The sequence below is a fragment of the Panthera onca genome, chromosome B2 (assembly GCF_046562875.1).
Source record: "Panthera onca isolate mPanOnc1 chromosome B2, mPanOnc1 haplotype 2, whole genome shotgun sequence".
NCBI classification, from domain to species: domain Eukaryota; kingdom Metazoa; phylum Chordata; class Mammalia; order Carnivora; family Felidae; genus Panthera; species Panthera onca.
This window is the reverse complement of record NC_138343.1, coordinates 90,185,540-90,213,526: the sequence shown is the minus strand read 5'-3', so window position 1 is coordinate 90,213,526 and position 27,987 is coordinate 90,185,540. Positions and strand designations below refer to the sequence as shown.

Here is a 27,987-nt window from a genome sequence, read left to right as displayed (position 1 = left end):
TGGCTGTTTTCACAAAATACTGAATATTTTTATACTATGTCATGAGCTAACTAGGAGAAGTGGAACTGTTTATAGTAGTTTAAACACTGTCAAGTTTCAGTAATTTTAAGAACCCTATTAATAGCTGAAGAAACCTTGATACTGGTTTTCAGAGCTATGAATTGCTAATTCAAGTTAACTATTACAAAATATTCAAACATGCCAGGTCAAGAATGTCAGCTATTCTACATAGCAAATCATAAAACAAGCAATAAAACCACCTTCTCTGAAATCCCATTTACAAGTCAGATTATATTGCTTTTTTTCTGTCTGAACACATTTCTTCTATGTGATGTTTTCCTTACAGGTCACATGCTGCATCATGTGAATATTGGGCTCAAGGTCAAACAATGTGTTCATCAGATTCCTTCTGTTACAATGGAAGCATCCATTCAGCCCATCACACGGACTGTCCTCCGAGTGACGCTCAGCATCTGTCCTGATTTTACTTGGAATGATCAGGTAAAAGTGGAAAATATCTATATCCATGATAAACAAAATGTCTATACTGCAGGTTCAATTACACCTCCTTCCATATGTCCTTAAGGCATGTAGAAAATCTCTAAAAAGAAGACACACTGAAGATTTATTTTAAACAGTATAGTAATATTTACTATCATCCTCAAGAAAAACATGGTATAATACATTAATATGTCAACCAATGAGACCTTTCCAGAACTCTTAGGTGACCTAAATATTTAGCATTGAACAACAGTTTAGTGATTCACTTTCATAGTGACTTTGCTTATTAACTCTGTCTTCTTTAATTTTCTCTCTGGTATCTTCATTTTTGCCAGTCCTACTTACTCTGTCATTTTAGTCTATTAAAAAAGTCAAGATTCTTCGTGCTAAACAAGCCCTTTAATCCTGATATTTCTCCAACTATCATTCTCTTCTTTTCTTTACCATTAGACTTGTAGAAAGAGTAGTCTGTATTTTCTTCCTGGTCACCAGTTTCTCTCCTGCTGAGACTACTTTCTCAGTGATTACTAAAAACTGACTGGTTGCCATAATAAATGACTTTTTCTCAGATCTTTTTTACTTCTCTGAACATTCAGCACTATACTTCGTCCTTCTTGAGAATGCCCTTCCTTGGCACCCATAACATGCCTTTTTCTGTTTGTATACCTTCGATTCTTCTTTCTAAATCTTAGGTGTTACTGTTTGTGTGTGTGTGTGTGTGTGTGTGTGTGTGTGTGTGTGTGTGTGTGTGTGTTTAGGAAGATCTACTCTTGATCCTCTTCTTATTCTGTCAAAATTTTTAAAGGTCTGTCTTTTCAGTAGTTACTGTACAAAGAGTACAGTAGAGATTGTAGATACAAAAGAAAGTAAGTCTCAATCCTTTCTTTCAAGAAGCCAGTGGAGGAAGGCAAGGAAATCAGTAATTGTAGTGGCAATTCCTACTTTACATGGTTATTGTAAGGTTCTAATTCAGTTTCAGTAAATATCTTCTACATTACCTGACATTATTTGTACATCTTTAATATGAATTAATTTTGTCGGTGTGCTCAAAAATTACCCAACCGTAGTCCTAATGCAAATCTACCACTGGTCGTAAACTGTCCTAACCAGTAATTTCTTCAGTTTCCTTGTCTGTAAACATAAGTAATAATAATAATAATAATTAGTTTTTCATAGAATTTCTGTGAGAGCTACATGATAGAAAATTATATTTAATATTTGTATAAACAAAGTTTCACATAAAATATAAATTAGCGATATACTCATATTTCATTTTGTATTTAATAGAGTATTTTTAAAATGCATAAAAGCTTTATTTTTTTTCACACTGTTTACTTCTATCAGTATCCATAGAAAATCTTTTACAGTTTGGTTTAATTCATTAGTATGATAGTGTACTTAATTGTTTTTTTTGTAAACTCTATCAGTTAGAAGGCTGTTGACTACAAGAATAGAAAACCTAACTGTCTCAAACTGACTTATGCAGGAAAATATATTGTCTTCCACAATAAAAGTTCCAAAGGTAGAATAGGCTCCAAAGGTGACTGAGTCTTTTATTTAATGCTATAATTTAGGGCCCATCATATTGCTGTCCTGACACTCTTGGCTACTTTGCAAATATTTTCATGCTTCCTTGTTCATGCTTAACAGAGAAAGGTAAACACACCCCTACTTCATTAACCCAGAGCATGGACTAGAAGACTTTTTCTTCAGTCTAACTGGGCTGGTATTGGGCATGTGCCTATCCCTTACCACAAGCTGTTTGTTGTAAGGAGGATGCTGTAAGCTGATTGGCTTGTACTAAACAAAATCATCCTGAGAGATGTGGTCACCTTCTCCTGAGTCACATTAGAGAAAGATGAACACTGAACAAGATTGAGCTTTGTTAGGGGGAAAAAAAAGAAAGAGGGAGAGGAATGAATACACGAAATATAGTATATCTAGCTATCCAATGGAATATTATTTGTCAATTAAAAAGAATGAAGACTGATGCATGATACAACATGAATGAACCTTGAAAACATGGTAAATGAAAGAAGTGAATCACAGAAGCCCACATATGATTCTATTTATATGAAATGTCCAATATAGGCAAATCTTTATAGAGAGAAAGCAGATTGGGGTTGTCAAGGTTGGAGACCAATAGGGGAAGATACGTAGTGACTGCAAATGGGTTTAAGGTACTTTTTGGGGGTAGTTCTAAAATTAGATTATGGAAGACTTTGTACAACTTTGTGAATATATTAAAACCATTGAACTATATACTTTAAATGAGTAAACTTTGTTATGTAAATTATAAATCAATAAAGCTGTTAGAGAAGAATGGCTGCTGGGTGTGCAGACAACAATATCCCTTACTTGAGTTAAAATATACATAGTATTAGCATCTTATTTTTTTTTCTAGGTCCATGGGACAGTAGGAGAACCTTGGTGGATTTGGGTAGAAGATCCTACAAATGACCATATTTATCATTCAGAGTATTTTATAGTTCTAAAAAAACAGGTAAACATGGGTGTGTTGCTCTATTATTATGTTGCTATTATAGAAAGAAGAAAATATGAACTAAATAATTTCTGTTTTTACCTATTTCTCTACAATTTCATAATGCCATTAAAGCTTTATTTATTATTTTTTATGTTTCTATTTGGTTTTAAAGAAAACAGGAATTGCATGTTATTGTATTCATATATTCAATGTGATATTAGTTTGAGAAATTGAATTGTAATTTTTATCATGGTTTAAGGCATGACTTCCAGAGGAGTGGAATATGTCAAATGGATGGGATAAGTAATGTAATAGATAAATAAAATTAAATAAATAAAAATTACTAACTTTAGGTTATTTATTAAATAAAAACTAGTAACTTTAGGTGTTACAAAAACAAAATACTAAAGAGTATTGGCTCACAGAGTAAAAAGGGCATTTTATTTTATTTTTTTTTTCAGTATATGAAGTTTATTGTCAAATTGATTTCCATACAACACCCAGTGCTCATCCCAAAAGGTGCCCTCCTCAATACCCATCACCCACCCTCCCCTCCCTCCCACCTCCCATCAACCCTCAGTTTGTTCTCAGTTTTTAACAGTCTCTTATGCTTTGGCTCTCTCCCCCACGGGTTTCTGTTAAGTTTCTCAGGATCCACATAAGAGTGAAACCATATGGTATCTGTCTTTCTCTGTATGGCTTATTTCACTTAGCATAACACTCTCCAGTTCCATCCATGTTGCTACAAAGGGCCATATTTCATTCTTTCTCATTGCCACATAGTACTCCATTGTGTATATAAACCACAATTTCTTTATCCGTTCATCAGTTGATGGACATTTAGGTTCTTTCCATAATTTGGCTATTGTTGAAAGTGCTGCTATAAACATTGGGGTACAAGTGCCCCTATGCATCAGTACTCCTGTATCCCTTGGGTAAATTCCTAGCAGTGCTATTGCTGGGTCATAGGGTAGGTCTATTTTTAATTTTTCGAGGAACCTCCACACTGTTTTCCAGAGTGGCTACACCAATTTGCATTCCCACCAACAGTGCAAGATGGTTCCCGTTTCTCCACATCCTCTCCAGCATCTATAGTCTCCTGATTTGTTCATTTTGGCCACTCTGACTGGCGTGAGGTGATATCTGAGTGTGGTTTTGATTTGTATTTCCCTGATGAGGAGAGATGTTGAGCATCTTTTCATGTGCCTGTTGGCCATCTGGATGTCTTCTTTAGAGAAGTGTCTATAAAAAGGGCATTTTTAAAAAATTTTCCATAAATAATAGCAGAAAGACTCAATTTGATGCTGGCATATCTTTAACTGTGATGCTTCATCCATGATTTCTCTTTTTATTGAAGAGAAAGCAAGCTTCAGGCTGGGAACCTTGGGTAGACAGCAGTAGAATTTCACAGCAATGTTTTGTGTTCATGATTACCTTCTATTTATGCTAGTTTCTCTTATTTCACTTAATGTAGTAATAGAATTTAAAGAAAAATATTAAGTAAATAATTTGGTAAAAATTATGAAGTTGAGTAATTTAATGCATGAAGTTTGGGAAATTCTGATAATGAGTCAAATTGGTAACTTGTTAATACGTGATGATATGCATATATAAATAATATAAATTGAGTATAAATTTTACTTTCAACAGTATCAGGTATCCTCAGAAGGAAACCACCTACACATTTCTAAAGTGCCTGAAAATCTCGACTATTTAGGAATCTAAGATATATTCTTTATCTTTAGTACCTCTTGCTGTAGATATCATTCATTGTCTTAACCATAGACTAAGAAGGCCTTTATCGTTAGCATATTCATATTCATCTGAGACTTTATTTCACATTAGGTCATTAGTAAAGAAGCTCAACTACTGGTGTTTACAATCCCTATTTTTGAGCCTTTGCCTTCCCAATACTACATCCGAGCAGTGTCTGATAGATGGTTAGGAGCTGAGGCTGTATGCATTATCAACTTTCAACATCTGATTCTACCAGAGAGACATCCTCCTCATACAGGTAACATTGAATAGTAACTTGAATCATTGATTTTGCAGAAGTGTTGTGTTAATTAAAGTTGCAATTGTCTATACTTAAAAGTTGTCTGAATCTGAATCAGAATCCAACTTATTTGTCAATATAGTTTGAAAAGAGACTTTCTAAAATAGATCGCTATATATACATTTGGTAGAGTTTCATGGTGGGCCTTAATTTTGTTTTAGTTCCAAAACATTAAAGTAAGTCTAATTCAATCTCATAGTTCTAATAAGCATGAGACTCACTATTTCTGTATTATTTTGCCTTTATCCCTATTTTTACATATAATCATTACAATTTCTCCGTATTTTCTTCCTTTTCCATTGCAAGTGTTAATCTGTGTTCTCTGTGAAACTTTTGAGGTATACTTTTTCTTTGCGTTTATTACTGTTTACTTAAACGTATTTCTAGTATGTTAAATGAATTAATTAAAGTGAATTATAGGTTCTTTTCCCTCCATACAGTGTGCTTCTACACCAAAAAAAAAAAACAAATGCTAATATTAAGGAATTAGATAATGCTATCACTACAGAATAGATTCACTATACCTCAAGTCACTTTGCATCCAACAAACAAGTACCATTTTTATTAGTTCTGTTCCTCCACAGTAATATGATAAAAGGGTATATACTAATCTGCAATATCATGTAACAGTTTTTCATTGTCAACTAACAAAAATCCATTTTAGATTTTTGCAACATGAGCAAGTATGTTTATATTGTGACTTATTAAAGAAGCAAAATTTCATGAATGTTTATATTGATACTTTCCAGTGGCCTATATTCTATTTCAAAAATATCTTTAGGGGCACCAGGGTGGCTCAGTCAGTTAAGCTTCTGACTCTTGATCTCAGCTCAGGTCTTTATCTCAGGGTCATGAGTTCAAGCCCATGTTGGGCTCTGCATGAAGCCTACTTTAAAAAAAATCTTTAGATTGAGCTATTAATTTATTGTATTAAGTTTATTTCTTACTGAGAATTCATAATTGATAATTATTGATTTCAGGAGGCCTTTAATTTATAGAAAATTGAAGGTCAATTTTTTTTTCATATAATTCCTCTGAAGACAAACTCTTTGTTTTTTCAAAATAAAAATGTTAGTAAGAACATTTTTATTAGTTCTTACTAACATATTTTTAACAATCCTTTGGGAAATGAAAGAAGGCATTAATGTGACTTTCATCTTTGCCATTTTTGTCAAATGGGTACCTTGTTCATTATCTTAACATATCTTAAAGGGAAATACTTTAGACTACAGCTTAAAACCACTTGGATATGTTGATAAAACTAAAAAAGTTCATCAACAGAGAAATAATGAGATTGTAGTATCTACTGATATACTCACTGAAGAGGACCCTTCTGCTTTTCTTCCATCAAATATGCCTATATATGATATCTAGAATCTCAGAATACATAACGATGTTTAGTGCTTTAGTTTAAAAATACATGCTACCATCATCACTAGTAGATCTCTGACTTCAGTACTTGATTTTAACGTGCATTAACATTATATTTTAATGCTCATTTTATCACCTCTCTGTTGAGTGGCCAAGCACATATCATCCTATTTATATAATTAGTTGACTTCTGACTACATTTTAAAAAGCAGTAAATGTACCACCGTGACATCTCAGTTGATACTATAAATGCATGATGTAACCTCAGTGATTCCCAGTTCTATTTGGCTGAGTGTGTGTGTGTGTGCGTGCATGCGGGTGTGTGCGTGGGTGCATGTGTGCATATGGTGCCTCACTGAGCCTAAATCAGCCAAGAAAATTCTTCAACTTTCATAGAAGTCAATCATTTTAATTTATATCAACAATATATATCGATGATCAATATATACCAAAATGTTTATTTTTTAGTTCCTATTAAGAATATGTCTATGCCTTGATTAGCATTGCAAGGTAAGACTTCTTCCCTTCTTGATTTCAGTAGTACAGAAAATTTAGGAGATTATAATCTGCTATAGAAAACATGTGGTTAGCTCTCAAGTACCTATGTAATAGAGTAGAGCTGTGGAGCTAAGATAATATTTTAAAAATAGCTTTTTATTTTTAAGTGTAATTTTTGAGAAGAAAATTCTCCAGGCTTTCTGTTATGTGTTTTCTCAGTGCAGTTCTTTTTTACCCAGTCATTCTCTGGTTTGAAACTCCCCCCTGAGTTTCTTCCTTTAATTATTTTTAGTTTAGTTTACATTGGCTAGAGCAATAGCTCACTCAACCATTCTGGTTTGGTCCATTTTCTAACAGATCAAAGGAAATTTCTTATTGGTAACCATTCTAGCACTGAAGTTTGCAAGTGGTTTTCCTTTTTCTACAGATAGGGGTAGATTTAGTTTTCTTCTATACCATGCATATTTTTGTTCACCTGTTATTCAAATTACTTTCCTGATTGGGAGGAGCAATATAGGTAGGTAGGTAGGTAGGTAGATGGGTAGATAGATAGATAGATATAGGTATGACATTATATTCGGTATATGGGAACTCCCCCAGAAAAGTGTCCAGTTTGTCAATATTATAGATGTAGTAACAGGGAAAAAAAGATATGTAACAGTATATAAAAATTTTTGTTAAGTCTTTTTTTTCCCCCTCTAAGGAATTAAAGATTATTATAATTTATTCCTAAGAGACAATATTCAGTATTGTGCATTTTTTCCAGTTTTTTTAATGGCAGTACGTGTTTCATCTTTTCAGAATTACTGGATCTTCAGCCTTTACCAATCACAGCTTTGGGATGTGAAGCATATGAAGCACTATACAACTTTAGCCACTTTAACCCTGTGCAGACACAAATATTTCATACCCTGTACCACACAGACTGTAATGTCCTCCTTGGAGCACCCACTGGATCAGGAAAGACTGTTGCTGCTGAATTAGCCATTTTCAGAGTCTTCAACAAGTACCCTACTTCAAAGGTCTGTTTGAAAGAATCACATGCTTACATTAAATTAGAAAATGCAGTTCATAATCTGTAAACTAGCCAGTTCTAAATACACATCAGGACACAAGCACTCTCTCAGTGAATTTTCTGAGCAGGAGGTGGGGGTGCAGGGGACCAGATCAGTATTAGATAACTGGCCAGAAGAAAACTTATCTTAAACTTTGGAGTTCTCTAGTTAGATTTCTAATGTACATGTCAATTTCCACGTCTTTTTCTCATTGTAAGATACCTGATTCATAGCCATATTTATAAGATAAATAATGACTTTTAATCACATCCTTTTGCTATAAAAGAAATCCTAATCTGGGCATCTGGGTGGATCAGTCGGTTGAGCATCCGACTTCGGCTCAGGTCATGATCTCACAGTTTTTGGGTTCAAGCCCCGCATCAGGCTCTGTGCTGACCGCTTGCTCAGAGCCTGGAGCCTGCTTCTGATTCTGTGTCTCCTTCTCTCTCTGCCCCTCCCCCGCTCACGCTTTGTCTCACTCTTTCTCAAAAATAAATAAATGTAAAAAAAAAAAATTTTTTTTTAAAAAGAAATCCTAATCTTTAAACAAATACAGTTTAATTATACACAAGAAATACAGAGGCAGTTTTATTCCACATTTCTGCAAATGCCATATTATTAATGTAAAGTAATGTGGCAAGTCAAATAAGTCTTAAATTTATGCTTTCCTGAAATGTGAAGTGCATACTCATAGTTTAGAGGTACATATTTTTCAGGAAAGCTAATTCATACATTGTGATTGGAATTATGTGGTATTTTCCTCATCATTTATTATTTTAGAAATGTTTTAACTTCCTTTTTCAGTGATTTTCAATTAGCGACTTTTCTTCTCTGCTTAGCTTGAAGTTTTCCTACTTCTCAGTCTATTTTGTGGTTTTTGATCCATTATGAGACCTGTTAATACAATAGTAGAGCTCTCCTATAAATTTGAAACATTTTATAAGGGAAATATTTTTTTTCACTGAACATTCCGTATATAGATTTGGATTATTAAAGACCAATTGTTGTTATTAAGAAAAGGTAGAATATATGACTAGCATTTTCCATAAAATCTCCATTAAAATTTAAACAACCAGATTATTTTTTAGAATTTCAAAAGTAGTAACTTTTTTCATGGAGGAGTTAGAATCTTGATCATAATAACAGGAAAAACTTATTTTCATCAGAATATAAAATACTTAAAACACCTTCAGTGACTTTTAAAAAATATTTAATATTTTCTATGTCAGAATTGTATGATGTCTTATATTTCTGTCTTACTTTGGATGAGGGTAATTTGAGCAAGTTAGTAACTTTCCTCATTAATTTTAAATTTTAAATTTTCAGTAATATAAGATACATTTTTAAACCACACTGTCGTCTGTGGATGAATTTTACAGGGTTTACCTTTATTTGAAAATGATGTTACTATTTTCATGAGATCTTTTTACCCTCCTCTCTGCTTTCAGGCAGTGTATATTGCACCCTTAAAAGCTCTTGTACGTGAAAGAATGGATGATTGGAAAGTTAGAATAGAAGAAAAACTTGGTAAAAAGTAAGTTCTTGCTTTATCAGAAGATGTGTTTTAAGTAACCTAAAAGGATGAACAAATAAAAGATTTTCACAAAAGTGTTGAATGCTTTTACAGTGATTTTCATAGTCTTTTATTTAAGGGTATTGTAATTACTGTTAAAATGTTATCACTATTCCCATTGTTTTAGTATCGAAAAATGAAAGTCCTTTAATTATTTAATATGAATACTTGACAAAATAATTCTCTCAAAATTTTTAAATTCTAAAACTAAAGAAAAATAAGTTTTATCTCATTATTTTCCTTTCATATCATTCACAGTAAGTCCCACAAATCACACTGAGGGCATTTTGCTTATAAATAATCTACCAAAAAATAGAAATTCATTAAAGAACATTACTTTTTAAAGAATATTTTAGTATTGCACAAGTTTATTCATTGTGGTATTGTTTTTACTAGCAAGGTTGCAGGTAACCTGAGTGTCCAATAGAACATGACTAAATAAATTATAGTACATTTACACAATGCAAAATATTGTATCATTCTATTAAGAATGAACTTTTTATATACTGAAGGAGTGATCTCCAGAGATATTATAGAAAATGTTTTTAAGTAAAGTATCCTGTCTTTTACTTTTTTAAAAAATGGTAAAGAATATATGTTGTTGCTTTAGAATAAGGACCAGGTGATTGGAAGATAGACATACTACAGAGACTGCTCACCACACATTCTTTGAACCACGTGAATATATTACATATTCAAAATAATAAAATACAAAAATAAAAAATGAATAAAAATAAGCAAAAGCTTTGGGAACACTGTACTTGGGGGAACTAGTCTTACCCTTTTTTGTTTTTTTAGAATTAAGTTAGATATAAAAATTATTTAGTGATTACCTAAAATTTAGAGTTGGCCTTCAGATTTCCCTCTTTCTCACTATAAAACTGAGGTCTTCTTAGAATGAGGTAGCATATATTTGCCCCAGCATATCTTGTTTATGTCCTAGTATGTTTGGATTTACCTATATTATCTATAGAAATTTTTAGTCTAAAAAAAGAAATGAAGCTTACACGTAATTATGTTCTTAGTGAATGCCTCTTCATGTCTTAATAAATTAACACTTTCCGTCATTAGAAAGGTGTTTATTCCAACATATGGAGAAGGAAGTATGAGTTCAGCTCTATAAAAACACATAGAGCAGAGACTTTGTAAACATAATCATAGCAAAGTTTGACACCTTTGCATATCTGCATGAAAGTTAGATTATCAGTGATTTCAATTGATATGTTCTGTTACAATTCTTAAGAAACATATTTTGGACTCAGAAAATTTCAAAAATCAAGGGGAGATAAAGTAGTATTAAGCATTATAAAATTTTATTCTGAAGGATAAATTTTCACCTTTCCAAGGGCATGTGTTTTCTGAGAAAAAGATCATTTTCTTCCTTTCCAGAGTTATTGAACTAACTGGGGATGTGACTCCTGATATGAAATCCATTGCTAAGGCTGACCTTATCGTCACTACACCAGAGAAGTGGGATGGAGTCAGTAGAAGCTGGCAAAATAGGAACTATGTGAAGCAAGTCACTATTCTCATCATAGATGAGATCCATCTGCTTGGTAGGTACCACTGTATCTGATGCCAGTTTACACATTTTGACTCTCATACTTGCAGCAGCCAGCATCGGACTTGTTAAATGATTAACATGTATTATTCCTATTTCCTAGGGGAGGAAAGAGGCCCTGTTCTAGAAGTCATTGTATCTCGAACAAATTTCATCTCATCACACACAGAAAAGCCTGTTAGAATAGTTGGACTATCTACTGCATTAGCTAATGCCAGAGACCTTGCTGATTGGCTCAACATTCATCAGGTATATGGAAGATTGATAAATAGGCATTTAATAGTGTGGCTTAGGTGGCCATATTAATGAGACACTGTTACATACACTTAAATAGGAAAACAGAAAATGATTTCTTTCTCGTTTTTACTCTAGATGGGCTTGTTCAATTTCCGACCATCAGTACGTCCAGTTCCACTGGAAGTTCACATTCAAGGCTTCCCAGGTCAACATTACTGTCCTCGTATGGCTAGTATGAATAAGCCTACATTTCAAGGTAAGCTTCAGATCCTTGGAGTAATTTGTATGGTAGCATTAAATGCATTCGAGATAATTTGGGTTTCTTTGAAATGGCGGTACTGTTCCAACTTCCACAAATGTGTAAAACAATTTACCTCAGCTGTTAAGGAAAGAAAATGTGTGTTGAATTAACTATTGAAAATTGGAGAGATTTTGTAGATGATACTGTGTTGGTAGTAGAAAAATGTATTCTTAAAAAGTAAATCATTCTTAATCTATTAAGTTATTTTCTTATGGTAGTAGCTTGAACAAATGATAAATAGGAACTATAAGTGTAAAAAAAAAATCACATAATCTTAATTTTTACCAGAAATCCTAAAACTTACAAATTTCAATACTTTTTTTTTTTTTTACAGTGTTCTGCTTCATTTTTTGGTTTTCCTTTTCTAACAGATTAGGCAAGCAGGAAAGATTTAAGAATAACACTATTTTATTGAAACATGTTTTGTTTAGCTGCATAAGGAATATTTATTATATCAATTAAAAATAACCTCCAAAATAAATTCTCTAGTGTGAACTGCTGTTGATTGTGAGGTGACAGTTGTGAGGTGACTTTTTAGCTGCTGTAATTAGCCTGATGACAGAAGCAAAGTATTGATTGTGAACTAGAGACCAATCTTGGCAGTTCAGATTATTTACACCTCCACAGAAGCATTGTACAAAATCACTAATGAACAATAAATCTGCCGTGAGCTGTTCAGCCACACCTGTTCTTGCAGCAGCAAAAATCCATTAAATGTTGAGGTTTAAAAAAAGAGACAGATTCATTCATGATTATGTGTACAAATGATACCAATATTGTACTAATATGTGTATTTTAAACATTGTATTTCTAATACGATTTATCAAAGCACTACCATTTATATTCTGTAATATTCTGATAAACTGTGAGTGAGAAATAAGATAGTTTATTTTTCACGGTATGTATTGTTGTGATTGCTTGTGTTTATGTAAGGAATGGCCAATTGCATACCAATGGTTGAAAGGAAGCATTTGTGTTATATAAATCAATAGTAAATAACTGAAATACTTACACTTCTCTAGATATAATATCAGTACAGAAGCTGTCCTTATAAACTATTTATTATACCTGTAGTGTATCACTGTATTTCTTTGAGTTTAGAAATAGGATTTTATAGCTTTATTTTCTTACTCTTCGAGTATAAATATAGTGAAGTTCATGTCAACATTTTCATTATAATCCTTGTTAAGAAACAAGCCTATAGAAAGAAATTCTGCAGCTCACATTTCAAACAAGAAATTACAGAAGGTCAAATTTTTTTATGTAAAACTGTTAAATATCTCTGTGTTAAGAGATCTTTGTACACATAAGTGTTAATTTCATATGTGCCATCTTATCAGTATTTCGGAGCCAATGTAAAGAAGCCCTGTTTCCAGTTAGGTCAGATGATTTATGTGGCTCTTTAGGTAATTTTTTTTCTTTCAGTCAAATTACTCATGTTTCAAACTATTCATTGCATCTTCTGTGTGTCTACCTTCCATGTGAATCTCTGTCACTCAGACAGAGATTCAGACATGATATTCTCTTCAGCTCTCTTCTACATTCTCTTATCTTTCCATTTGAAACCTTACACATATGTTTTAGAGAAAAGTAAAACCTTCATTCGACATATCTCTGACTAGTTTATTGATATAAAATCTTTTTTTTTTAATTTTTTTTTAATGTTTATTTATTTTTGAGACGGAGAGAGACAGAGCATGAATGGGGGAGGGGCAGAGAGAGAGGGAGACACAGAATCGGAAGCAGGCTCCAGGCTCTGAGCCATCAGCCCAGAGCCTGACGCGGGGCTCGAACTCACAAACCATGAGATCGTGACCTGAGCTGAAGTCGGACGCTCAACCGACTGAGCCACCCAGGAGCCCCAGATATAAAATCTTTTTTTTTAATATTTTAATGCTTTTATTTATATTTGACGGAGAGAGAGAAAGCGAGCGCATGAGTGGAGGAGGGGCACAGAGACAGAGACAGAATCTGAAGCAGGCTCCAGGCTCTGAGCTGTCAGCACAGAGCATGATGCGGGGCTGGAACTCACGAGCAGTGAGATCATGACCTGAGCTGAAGTCAGATGCTTAACCCACTAAGCCACCCAGGTGCCCCACAAACTCTCTCTTAGTTATTCCATTCACTAGTAATGACAAAAATTAAAGGAAATTTTGGAGCTTTTCTTAGAGAGTTTTCATCACTAGGTAGGACCTAACTCTCTCCCCCAACCCTAGGACCAGTTAACTCTATAATATCGTTGCTTAGGTGAGCAGAAACACAACTCAGAAAACTCAACCTTAGATTTAGTATTCATATACAGCTTTTACTGAAGAGTCTCAGCTTTTGTGTTACCTTCCTCAGCAACTCAGAGTAGAACTGGGAGCTGACACAGTTCAGCTTCCCCTGTTCAGGCAATGTGCTCTCGTAGGTCGGTTCAGCTACCTTTCCTTTCCTGTCATTTCTCCAATATGTTGTCAGATCCAAGTAGTACCACAGATAATGCTGAATTTCATGACTAAATTAAGAATTTATTTAAATCAATGATACTAGCTTTCATGTATCATCCATTTCATATCCTAATGACATTCATATTTGGTTGTAAGTAGCTTGCTTACTCTTATTGTCCACATTTTCCACAACTTTTCAATAGCAATTAGAAGCCATTCTCCAGCCAAACCTGTTTTGATATTTGTCTCATCAAGACGTCAAACTCGTCTTACTGCTTTGGAATTGATAGCTTTTCTGGCTACTGAAGAAGATCCAAAGCAGTGGTTGAATATGGATGAAAGAGAGGTAAGCAATATATTTTATTTCTACTTCTTATACATGTCAAATTAGTTTGTATTATAATTAATGAAAATTACATATTTAATGATGTGTAGTTTTACTCTATACTAAAATTTTAGTATAACATTACGGAAATTTGGGGAAAAATATAGGAAATGCATAATACTGCCACCTTAACACCTTTAATATTGTTATGTATTTTCTTCCAATATTTTCCTGCTAAATAAGTATTTTTATTCCATATTTACTTCCATATGTTTTCCCTTCAACATCATCAGCTATGTATATTATAATATGCATATTTGTCTTTCTATTGGAGTGTTCACTGCCCTCATGCAACTTATAATCAATTTTGCAAAATTAACTTCCTATAAAATGTGTAATATGACCATTTTCAAAAATTTAGAAAACACTAAATGTATAAAAATTAAAAACCTGTTGTTATCCTGTAGCCAAGTAGTGAAATTTGAAGCAATTAAAATTTTTTATGTCTATACAATTCTATTATGTGGCCATTTCATTGTATTTTTCCTCTATCATTAGATAATCATGCACCTTTATTATTATGGTTGGTTTTTATTTAGACTTGTTTCCTCAGTGTAGAGTTCCAACTTAAAATGCAATGGGTCAAATAATGTATATATTTTTATAGCTTTTCATATACACTGCTAATTATTTTCCAAAACGCACATCCCAGTTAATGTCCCCACCATTGATATGTGTATTGTCAGTAGTGTATGAGAGTAACAGTTTTACTACATCCTCATATGTTGTAATTTGTTGATATATTATAGATAAAACATTCATTATTATTTTAATGTACACCTTGATTTTTGTCTGATTGACTTTCTTTTCTCTGATTTGTTTGCTATTGGTTGTCTCTTTCTTTTTTGTGTCTTCATTCCTTTGAGGTTTTATCTTTTGCAGTACAGCATTTTCTTAAAGATTTGTATGAGAGCCTTACCAAATTAAAACATGCACTCCTGAAACTTAGTATGATACCACTTTTTTCCATATATATTTATGACTACGTACGTAGACACACATATTAATCTTTCATCTGCTTTTATTAGTTAATTTCGCTGATTCCTTGGATGTCTTTTTGTCTTAGTAGCTTTTTACAAGTAGTTTTTGCATTTTATGTGGTACAGTTAATATGGTTCTTTGTGTTTCCTTCCACTACATCTAAATGTAGATATTCCTGTTTCTCTCCATGGATTTATATATAGTGATTTTCCTTTTTGTGCTTTCCTAGTTTTTAAAAAATATTTTTTCTAGTTGGAATTATGATGAAAAACAGATAAAATCAGTAATAAAATTGTTGCATTTTCTGCCTCTTCCCACCATATCACCCCTTTCTGATCTCATGCAGCCTGAAGAACAGTCAAAACGGTGTTTCTAACCCACCAGTGTCCAGTCTCAGCAGCTGGCATATGTTCCCCTTCTACTTCTCATGACTCATCTAGGATTAGTGGACCTGGTAGATGATACTGTATATATATATTATAGTCACATATTAACTAATAATTTGAAATGCCTGCAGGTGACTTTATTCACTGATAAGTAGCAGACCCCAGTATTAGCTTCATGTAAAAGGTATCACATGAATCCTTTAAGTAGAGTAACAGCTACCCTTTTATCTCTCAAGTTTCATCATTACTTCCTTAACGTTAGTTCCTTAATGTTACTTGTGCGTATATATGAAATATTTAAGATAAATAACTTAAGATAAAAATAATTTTGTCAAAAGATTTCCTGTCCTGTGTTATTCACTTAGTATGTCCAAATAGTCACCTTGTTGTGTCTAAATGGTATCTTGAACTTAGGATGCAAATGGTGAAAAGTAGATGTAGGGAATATTGATGGTTCATATGCAGCATCTGTCTGGGCTCAATCTTTTTTCTCTTGGCTCTTATTCTTAAAGTGTTCCAAATGGAGACTTTTCTTTGAAGTCAAGGTACAAAGTACATACCTATTGAACACATTTTGGGACGTTTGCTCAAAGTGTATTTGTGTGTGTGTTGTGCGTGTGCATGTGTTATAAAAGGCTGTGTGTTTAGAACGTATGTGACTCATACTAACCTCAAATGTGAACCTCATGTGGTCTTCCAAACTAGAGTGCACTTACTATTTGTTTTTTATTTTAACGTGTGAGACCTAAGCAACTGGATAGCTCAGCCATTGTGTAGAATTACTTCTCTGTTTTGTTTTTTTTTTTTTTATCAGCACAAAAATTTATCACCAAGGTTAATTAGAAACCATAGAATTTGTTTGCATTGTTTCTGCTATTTTGTAGATTTTCACTGCTAAAATAAGACAGCTAGAAATTATACCATTCTTTGGCATTGTATCTCACCAAGCACACTACAATAATAGGACCGTCCAGACTTTTAGTCTTTCTTCTAAAAGCCATCACCTTTAAAATCAAGATTTCAAAGAGTTTGCAACTGATTGGTATGCAGATTCAATCTGATTATACCAAAAACCTATAACATAGGTGTTTCAGTTGTTGAATTCCTAATTACCTTAAAATAGGAGGACTTTTTAACACCGTAATCTTTATGAGAGTTACTTGCCATAATATCCTGGACTAGAAGCTTAGTGACAATTCCTGTTGCTGCTTATTGTACAGTTTCAGATTGGTGTTCTGTGGCAGGACCAGGTAGGTTAGGTCAGCAAAGTCAAAAAAAAAATCCATCCATCTTCTTCACCCAGTAAATTATCAAAGTAAAGTATTGGGAAGCAGAAATACTCCTTCAAGTGTGTCATTGATGTAAAATCATACTGCAGCATAAGGAAACCCCCAAAGTAATGCCCTTTCAAAGTTCTCATCAGGAAGACTTTTCTGCGGTGATTTCAGAAGTGTGTGGGCATATGCTACCATGTCCCTTGGATTCTCAGTTTGATGACCACCACTTCCACCATTAACCTCAAATGATTGTTGGGCTTTTACATCATTCTCTCAACTTTCAAGTCCAAGACAGAAACATTGGAATGCCCGAGCTTCAGCCTCAAGCATGCAGCAGGAATGGGAATATCTTCCCTTCTTTGGCCTTTATGCAGGGGGGAAGATATTCAAATGCTGGCTGGCTGTCAGTAGTCTTTTATAGTCCTTTACCTGCCCAAACTCATCAAACACCATTCTCTTCATACCTACACTTAAAAAAAAAAATAAAAAATTTTCCTTCTAACAGCTAACCCAATTCTCCCTCATATAACCAAAATCCACTATCTTTCCCCAAGGCAGACAACTGAAAATTTCCTCATGACTCTATCGGTCCTAGATTTCTTGGTTATATCCAGTCACTCTCTGGTTCTTTTACAATCTCATCTCAATATTCTCTAGCCAGCGGACTAAATTATAAAGTTACCTACAACCCATACATGCTATATTCCAAAGTGGAGGGTAGAGAGGAAAGAGAAATGAAATTGGTTAAAATAATGTAAAATATGTTAATTAAAATATATGAGATAGCAAAAGTAGAGGCCACAGCATTTATTCCTGCAACACGGGACCAAACATATTTGATTGGGGAGCCAAACAGACATTTGTGATTTATTTTCTCTACCATCCATCACCTATATGCTTCTTCAACCAGCCCCTGAGCTAATTAAGCTTTTTTTGTCCAGTGGAGTAACCAAAACCCACCTTCCTGAAACACTGGAAATTGGATTTTTATATATGCTTACTATATAAGGCTTTAAAAGTTTTTGATTAATTTTTCAAGTGGATAGTGTAATGTGAGAAGATTTCTCTAGGGTCCATCCAAATTTTTCCCTCTCCTTATTGCTTAGCAGCAGCCCAATTTCTTTATCAGGATTGGTCACCTAAACTACACTATGACCACATTTTGATTGTTCACCCCATAGAATGAGAGATGTGGCTATTTTAGCTTCTAAGTAAATTGTTACATCCCTTGGATATTAAGCCTCCAAACTAGCCGAGCTAGAATTATAGGGAAGGGAAACAAAAATTCTCCAAGTGGTTTATTAGCTGTTGACTGCAAAAGACATTTGTACATTGACTGCTTGGTTCCTGGAACTGTATATTCTGGCAATGAGAGAAATAGTATTTAATGATTACTAGTTCAGAGCATACACCTCATTTTATAAGACAGCACCCCAACCTTGACAAAGCAGTGTCTCTCAGCTGCCATTCTGGGTCATTAATCTATAAAGCCATCTCTTTCTGGGTGATGAAGGATGCAGTAAGACCAGTGAATCCCATGGCATCCACTGTATTAATCTTTGTCTATAAAGTGAGTTCTTTCATCAGAAACATTATCATATGAGATACTAGATGATGTGTAAAGTGTTCAGTAATCCTACTGTTGAGGCTATTGGCAGCACTCGGTAGGCTGGAACAGAATCCATTCTAGACATCATCCCAAATAGGTGCCCCTCTGTGACAGAGTTCAATATAATCTCCTTACTGCCAGATAGCTATCTGGTCCCCTGGTCAGGGTACTTTATAATGGGCCTACGGATGTTTGCATTGGTGGCATAATAGCACAGAGCTACAGTGGCAGTAGCTGGGTCCATCTGTGGAGATGGAAGTCCATGTTTAGCTCATGTGTAGTTTTCATCTCTTCCACCATGGCGCCACTTAGTACATGAACCCATTGCACACAACACTGGAATCTGTGCACAAAACACCTGATATCCTTAGAAGTGGTCATTTTGCCCACTTGACTATTAATAGCATAATCTACACTTCTGTTAACTTTTTGGTAAACATCTTCATGGGATATAGGTAGTCTGTTCTGGGACCATTCTAAAATTTCTTCCATGTAAAACTTGTGCCTTTCTTGCCACCTGTCCTCCAATAGCGCTATTGCCATGCTTCTGACCCTTTGACTAATCCAGTAGCTACAGATCAAAGCATGGATCATAATTCACATCATCTCTTCTTTGCAGTAAATTGACAGAGAAAATACTTGACACTTAGCTGTTTTTAGGGTCATCCCCAAAAGGAGCTATATAACACCAAATCACAGTACTTCAGATCGTGGCGCTATCTTATGCAAAGTCTTTTGTGATTTGTATATATATGTATTTTTTCCCCTCAGTCAGCTTGACATGAGAAATACTCCAGGGAGCTTTGGTGGGTTGAAGTTAGGGATAGCACAGAAGTAAGAGGCATACACATGGAGTGTTCATGAACTACCTTTCATGATATTCTTCCATCGGATCCTTTTATTTCTACCAATGATGGATTGCTACCAGGCACACCAACATGTATAGCTAGAGAGATCAGATGGCATTAGTTCATGATCAGTAACTTCAGTTTCAAGATTACCTAGTATCACATAGTTAAGCATTTTTTCTCTCCCACATCAAAAATACCCATAAGAGTATTCCTCTAACTTAAGTCAGTAGGCAGCTCTTACCAGAATTTGTAAAGTGTTCATTTATGTAACATATTTATTGAATATCCACAACTTACCAAGCACTAGGTTAGCCAACTGATCCCAATTCTCAAGGAGCTCAACTAGATAGAAATTTTTAAATATATATATGATAAACCAAATAATGTTATAAAAATTGCTATAAAATGAGAAATGAAATATGATAAGGGGAGGTGGGGCTTTAAAAAGAATGGTCAGAGAAGACTTCTTTAAGGAGATAACATTTAAGCTGAGACCCAAAGCATAAGAACAAGTTAGCTACACTAAGAGAGAAGATAATAGCATTTCAGGTAAAGGGAACAGGATGTTAAAGGAAGTGAGATCAGCTCAGCTGGAACAGAATAAGCTAGGAGGAGAGTAGTATAAGTTAAGTTTCAGAGATAGGCAAAAGCCAGCTCATGTAAGACCTTAGACCCATGCGTACAGAGTTTGGATTTTGATTTTAAACAGTATGGGAAAGTAGTCATTTATTCATTGATTAAAGAAATGTCTCTTGACCTCCCTCTGTGTATTGGGTAAATTTTCTACCCTTACGGAATTAACATTCTTGTGGAGATGATAGATAGATAATAAGCAAATATGTCAAAACGTGATAATTCCTATGGAAAAATAAATAAGCAGGGTCTAAAGGGAATAGGGAGTGCTAAGGGTGGTAGTAGAATGTTTTACATTGATATAAGTAAAGAACACCTCTGTGGTGAGGGTATTTTTGAATAGAAAACTAAAGGAAGCAAGGAAATAAACCAAGCAGATATCTAAGGGAGGGGTGTTCCAAGGCATTAAAATATTTTAAGCTAGGAAGATAACATACTCCAATTTCATTTTAAGATCACTTTTGCTGCTTAGTGGAAAATGGATTGAAGTGGAAGTTAAGCATGGAATTAATGATGGTGGTGACCTAGTTCAGTAGGACTTGCTGGTAGTGAAAAATGGAGGTTGAGAAAATGAAAAGAATCAAGAATGGCTCCCCAGTTAGTAACTCTAAACAAAAAAGTTAATATTTTGGATGTTAATTTGTATTTCTAAGATTTTCAAGCCAATTAGATATAGGAAGTCTGTATAACCCACAGAGGATGTGAAATGAACATGTGAATTGGGAACGTTAGCATAGAAGCAGCCTTTACACCCAGGTAAGCACATGAGACCCTGATATAGAGTGTGCAGGAGCAGAGGGCAGGCTTGGAGTGACTCACAGTAGAGCTTGGGTAGAAAATGAAGAGCTGGCAAAGGGCACTGAGAAGGTGATGCCAGTAAGGAAAGTCCCATAGCACTGTGTGTGGTTGAGAGGGTTTTGTGAAGGAAGGAGGGCTTAACTACTTTAAATGTTAATGGGAGTTGAGTGAGATAAGAGCAGAGAAAGACCTATGGGATTTAGCACTCAGACATCCTGGATGAAAGTGGCAAGCAGCAACTCTGACAACTGAAAATCATCATGAATTCAGATTTGGTGGAGTTTCTACTAATGACATTTTATTTTAGTTCTTCAGATTCATTTGGCTTTTCATTCAACATAGATACTGACTTCTTCCTATAGGTAAGAAGTTAGTACCAGGCTTTGAAGATGGACTTTGAGATTGTTAAAAATCAGAGATTAAATTGAGTTTAATATAAGAGTGACCACATTTTCAACTGGAAAATATGTTTTATTATCAAACCAAAATAGATTGAGTTTGTGATACAAAAGTCCCACCCCAAGTGCTTTCTATTTTGATCAGGCTTCAGGCCTCTTAGTGACTGACCAGTAGAGAAATTACTAGGCTAAGAATATTACGTGTCAAGACAGACATTATCCACAGATTTATTGAGCATTGGACATCTTAATTTAGTTGGTCCTCATGGAATAGTTGTGTAATTAAGAGCAGCTACAAGATATGAGGCTGTTTATATTTTGCCATAGTTGATATCATGCATGTCTTATTGAAGAAAGAGGCAAAGATCTTACGCTTAGTAATAGTTGATATGCTTATAGTGTACTTTATACTTCATTAGAAGCTTATATTTCATAGTTTAACCATGAATTCTTGAAGGGTTGTTCTTGTTATCCCAGTTTTATAGATGTAAAAACTGAAACTTGGAAGAATTAAGTAATTTGCCTGATAGCATAATAAATGGGACTCAGAAACTCAAAATCAGGACAGCTAACTCAGAGCCGTGTTTTTTTCACTCTGCCATACAGTAACTGAAATCCTTGACAATGTTATGACTAGAGAAGATGGAAAAGTCACAGTGTCCATATGTGATTTGAGGGGATGGAAACAAACAGTAAAGTCAGTAGCTATAGTATCAAACACAGGCAACCAACAAGAGCTGTGCTATTCTCAATCATGAGTGCTGGTATTTTAGTTTATAAAGGAAGATACTTTTCAATATTCTTAATTTTTAGGCACAGAAGTGGAAATACTCAAATACTAAAGGAAAATAAATAGTTTGCTAATTGGGGCTCTTGTAAGTATCAGTCGGTTAAGCATCCACCTCTTGATTTGGCTCAGGTCATGATCTCACAGTTCTGCCTCAGGCTCCATACTGACAGCATGGAGCATACTTGGGATTCTCTCTCTCGCCCTCTCTCTGCCCCACCCCACCTCATGCTCTTTCTCTCTCAAAATAAATAAATAAACTTTTTAAAAAATAGGTTTGCTAATCATCGGCATAGTTCCCCAGTTGTGTGAGTCTAGTATATGATTCATTATTTCAAATCTTACCTGTTTTTTGCCCACAGTCTAAAATGGTGAGGGCCAGCCATAAGCCAAATGAATGATTTCATTATTTTAGGTAGTTATTTTAAGTAAATCACATTCATGTGGTAATTAGAATGTGACATTGTGGTTGAGAGCATGGACTGGAGCCAGGCCTCCTAGGTTTAATACTGACTGCCTATTACAAGCCATATGACCTTGGTGGGTATTCAACCTCTGAGCCTTACCCCTTCATCTATAAAAGGATAATAATAATCCTATCCTTACAAGATTGTTGTTAAGGATTAAATGCATTACTTTATTTGATGTACTGAGAACAGGCCTGGAACAGAGGTAAATGTTCAATAAGTGTTAACTGTTATTGCTGTTATAGTACAGCAGCATTGAATACCTTACGTATAGACAGGTTCTTTTTGCTGAAATCTTTATGGTAAAATTTGCTATTATTTTTATAATATTTTGCTTATGTTCCTTCACAAATTTAATTCATATTAATATAGCATTTGTTCATTTAAAATTATACTGCCTTAGCAAATTAATTTTGTAAGTTCCCTTTCATCAGCTTTATCTGCATTTTAAAAGCTTTTCTCATGTGGAATTTAAGAAACAAAACAGATAAACATAGGGAAAGGGAAGCAAAAATAAGATAAAAACAGGGAGGGAGACAGACCATAAAGAGACTCTTAAATACAGAGAACAAACTTGAGGGTTGCTGGTGGCGTATTGGATGGGGGGATGGGCTAAATGGGTGGCAAGCATTAAGGAGGGTACATACATACATAACAGACATAAATAAAAGCTTTTCAATATATGGAAATGCTCTCCAAACATGTGTCAGAATCTGAACTCTCCAAAAATGGAAGTAAGCATAAAATGTATATTCCAGAATAAATATGAAGTGCTGACACTTGGATTTCTTACCAATACCATAGTGAATTAAGTTAAAAACATCAATAAGCAAAAAGTCTTTAATATTTCACCTTATGACCCAGTTTTGATATTGCTATTGTTAAGAATTAGGGCAAGCTAAGAAGCAAACATTGAAAAATGGCATTGTGTTTATTTAGCAGACATAGCAAAGTTTTACATGTTATTGTTTAGATTTCATTTATATACTTAATTCACAAGTAGTCATGTGTTTAATCACATATATAAATATATTTACATATTAACAGTATGGTGAATCATTTTGAGGTGTCGTTTTGGGCTTTAGAGAGGATAGCAAGGAATATGAGGAGAGTATTGGCAAAGACTGGAAATTTACTATCTTTAATTAATATTATTTTTAAATTTCTTTTCCCTTGGTATATTGGCAGAATGTTCTAAAGTGTTTCTTTCATTTTAACTTTTTCACCTTCAGTCTGTGGGGTTTATCATACAGAAATGTATTTTAAGAAATTAACACTTGGTAATTATAAGGAAATGTTTTAACTTTAACATCTGTACCAGATGTGATATATTTAATTATCTTTATTCTTTAAAAAAAAAGTCTTCGTAACTTTCATTATTCTTCTTTATGCTGCATCTTTTATTGAGCATTTTAGACAATTGATAAGCATTATTCAGTGGCATATGGTCTGAGTCTGACGTGCTTTGAAAAGAGTACAGAGTTTTCTGATAATGAGGATTCTGTGAAAATGGGAAAACCAGCACAACAGATATGCTTTGAGAAAGTATGGGTTTTTAGCATCTTGAAACAATATATCACACTCAAAGGGACAGAATTGGGCTGTACAATCTGTTAGCTCATTCTTGTCCAATCTGGTCTCCTCCTTTCTTTTGGAGCCAGGATTGTCATCAACTCACTGAATTATATTCTGACTGGAATGTATTTCAGGAACGGAGTAATGTATCTACTTAAATGGAATCCTATATTTCTACAAAAGATTTTGAGTATAATAAATTTAAAATATAAAAAAAAAAATTCTATTAAGTTAAAGTAATTGGTTCAACAGTTTACATATGTGCCTCCTCCCCCATCACCCTAAAAAAAAAAAAAAAAAAGACCACTACTTAGAGGATATAGATCGATCCATTTTTCTTTTATTTATAATATTGAATTGTTTTTTTTGGTTTAACTGTCAGGTAGTCAGACATATTTCAAAGACTGTTGGAAAGATGCCTATACATTACAACAAATGCTGGTTGAATAGAAATGAACTGTGGAATTAAAACTTCCCCTATCAGTGTTTTATTATCATGATTATTTTTAAAGTTCTGTAGCAGCCTTTCTTAATTAAACCTTAATGGCTTAAGACATCCATTGCTTGTAATAAGTGAACTTTTCTCCTAACCATCTAGAATGATACTATCTATCTTTGGAAAAATTAAAAAGATGGCAACTCAAATATTTTTTGTGGGGTTTAATTCTCCCATGGAATCAGTGTTGAGAGAGTCTACTCTGTAGTATTCAAGATCACTGGGTCTTTAACTTGAAATACACAGGATTGTGTAAATGAATTGAGTGTTACATTAGAGCTATTATTACTTTATGTAAAGGATTAAATGTGATAATCTTTGTAAAGTGTCAAGCACATTGCCTGACACATAAGTACTCAACAAATAATATGTATTACCATGTTTTAAGCTTTCATTATCCTAAGTTTCTCAAAAATTTTGTTTGTATTATATTGTGAGCAAGATGAAACATTTCAATGGTATAATTTAATCAACAATTTATATTTTCAAATTTAAACAGGCTGTCCCGGGTAGTATCTTACGCATAATGATTAAGTGACGTTACTATAAATTTTCCTTTTTTTATGATGTTCAAATAATTCAGAATTCATCCACAGTAACTATGTAATAAATGAAGTTGTTTTTTGTAATTTTCCTCATGAGGATTTTAGGTCTTTGCCAGTTCAGATAGGCAAATAGTTCTTTTTAATGCATTGATTTATGTGAAAGTGGGGGCAGGGGGAATGAGAACCTTCCCTGATGTGAAAGGACAGGATATTAATGCCTCACCAAACCTCCTGCCATAGGATTCTTTAGCTTTCCTGAGGTACATGGTATATTTTGGGGGGTATGATTGGCATTGCCATGGAACACTATTAATTATACAAGTTATAAAATTATACTGTTACTAAGTTATGAAATTGAAAAAATAATCCCTGAAATTAATTGTCAGAGCAAGAATATCAGTGAATTAATTCTTGATAATGTAAATTGAAGATATTTATGCAGTGAACTATTGAACAAAAAAAATGGATAATAGGCTGTCACTTGAGAATGGCTAACATATAATTTATGAGACAAGACAAGCACCTTTCTTTATAGCATGCATTTGTAGTCATCTTCCTTATCCTTTGCTAATTTGAAAGGGAAAGTGGATGTTAATGTTAACATTAATTAATGTTAATACATTTCCATATTCTTGCTTAACAGTTTATGAAGTAAATATTCAAGAATATCAGGTGACCATACTGTGTTTATGAAACAGAATGAACTCTTTATATATTGCATTCAGTTCAGGAAAGTTGATAAATAACATGATGTGTATGTCATTAAACTGTTACTTTGTGTCTATGCAGTGCCTTTTATACATTAAGATCTATTATAAAGACAAACTTCATCTTCCTGTTTTTTGAATTATTAGTGTAAAACAATTTATTCCCACATAAAAAAGCTTGGAAAATTTTTTCTGACCATTGAAAATAAGATGAGCAAGAATGAAGGATGTTGACATGCTTCATGTATGAATGTCTCCACTAAACTGTAGCAACCAGCTGAAGTTTCTCTAGATAGAGATTTTGTGAGCTGCTTATTGGTTTATTCACATCCAGGAGAGTGAATGTGTTGCATGTATACTTGTGTATGTTAGAAGTGATTAATAGTAGAAGGGAAAAAAAAAAAAAAAAAACAGAAATGAGGTCTGAAGACAGTGTTGGTTATTTGTACTATCTCAGTCTTCAGGCATATAAAAATCATACATATACCCATTTCCAAGTTTATCCTCCACTGTTGTTCACTGTGAAAATGTGGTAGTGAAGCTACAGATACAGTAAAATATGTCATTCTTTTAATTGCTCATACATTCTCAAACCACTTGATCTCTACATTACTCCCTTCATGGAGTTGTCCCAAAAGAAGTTCACCACACTGCATATTGTGTCATCCTCTGCTTTAAGGACCAGTATAAAGGTCTATCATTAGGCAAAAAGAGATTGAGTTTTCTGTTTAGTTCCTTTCAGAGAATAAGTTTCATAAGAAGATAAGATTTGCTTCCGTTGCCATAAAATCTGTGTTGCGTTAAGTATTTTCCATGTGGAATGGAAAGTGATAGAATATTCAGAAATTATATAAGATATAAGTTTCAGAAACTCTTTAGACATATGAAAACTTAGCTAAACCGTGGCTGGAAATGAAATAACTTTACTTCATAAATAGCTTAATAATAGCTCTAATACATAAAGAGCCATTACAAACCACTAAGAAAAAAAGCTGTCATATCCACTTAAAAAATGAAAAGATAGTTTACAAAAAAATGCTAGTAAATATAAAAAGTATTTAACTGTACTGTTGATTAAAGAAATGAGAAGTAGACAAAAATATACCAGTTTGATTTTTTTTTAATTTTTTTAAATGTTTGTTTATTTTTGAGAGAGTGAGAGAGACAGAGCGTGAACAGGGGAGGAGCAGAGAGAGAGAGGGAGACACAGAATCTGAAGCAGCTTCAGGCTCTGAGCTGTCAGCATCGAGCCCGACATGGGGCTTGAACTCGCAAACTGTGAGATCATGACCTCAGCCAAAGTCGGACACCCAACCAACTGAGCCACCCAGGTGCCCCACCAGTATGATTTTTTAAATAAGGAAGCTGAGGCTCACAAAGGTTATATGACTTGCCCTGGGTCATTAAGTTCAGTGAGAAAGGCTAAATTTGAATTGTTCCTGTCTGTTTGGTGGGATTAGGACTGATTTTTCTCCATTAATTTTTTTGTCCATATTTTCTAAATTTTTAGTACTGAGCCAAAAAGATGGAAGGTTTTTCTCTTATAAGAGATGAACAAGACCCTGAAATATTCTAGTTAACATTACATCCTTTTTAATAGTTGTTACTCATTAAGGGGATATTGCATTTATCCACAGATTTTGTTTTCCTTGATGCATGAGGAGAAGATGGATAACATTTAAATTTTAACTCATTTAGGATATACATTCTCAATAACTAGATTTTCTTTTCAATTAACTTCACTTGTAACTGTAGATGAGGCCTGTATTTTTGTTTATATAGTATAAGAATCAAAACACAAAATTGGTCAAATATAATCTTAGTATGGAAATTGTAAAGCTAATGAACCTATACCTCGTAACTGTGCTCTTATTCGCAGATGGAGAACATCATTGGAACGCTAAGAGATTCCAACCTGAAGCTGACACTTGCTTTCGGAATAGGAATGCATCATGCTGGATTACATGAGAGGGACCGAAAAACAGTAGAGGAGCTATTTGTAAACTGTAAAGTTCAGGTATTTTA

The 27,987-nt window shown here is 33.9% G+C and overlaps 1 protein-coding gene across 3 annotated transcripts in view; it reads left to right on the top strand.

Moving 5' to 3' along the window:
• Positions 1 to 27,987, top strand: part of ASCC3 (activating signal cointegrator 1 complex subunit 3) — a 357,007-nt gene that overhangs the window by 228,784 nt on the left and 100,236 nt on the right. For all 3 annotated transcript variants that reach the window (XM_060616263.3, XM_060616264.3, XM_060616262.3), the window contains exons 22-31: positions 347 to 501; positions 2,906 to 3,004; positions 4,832 to 5,000; positions 7,713 to 7,933; positions 9,415 to 9,500; positions 10,929 to 11,095; positions 11,204 to 11,349; positions 11,473 to 11,593; positions 14,271 to 14,413; positions 27,842 to 27,979. In XM_060616263.3, the coding sequence (XP_060472246.3) occupies positions 347 to 501; positions 2,906 to 3,004; positions 4,832 to 5,000; positions 7,713 to 7,933; positions 9,415 to 9,500; positions 10,929 to 11,095; positions 11,204 to 11,349; positions 11,473 to 11,593; positions 14,271 to 14,413; positions 27,842 to 27,979 (1,445 nt within the window). The remainder of the gene's footprint in view (positions 1 to 346; positions 502 to 2,905; positions 3,005 to 4,831; positions 5,001 to 7,712; positions 7,934 to 9,414; positions 9,501 to 10,928; positions 11,096 to 11,203; positions 11,350 to 11,472; positions 11,594 to 14,270; positions 14,414 to 27,841; positions 27,980 to 27,987) is intronic.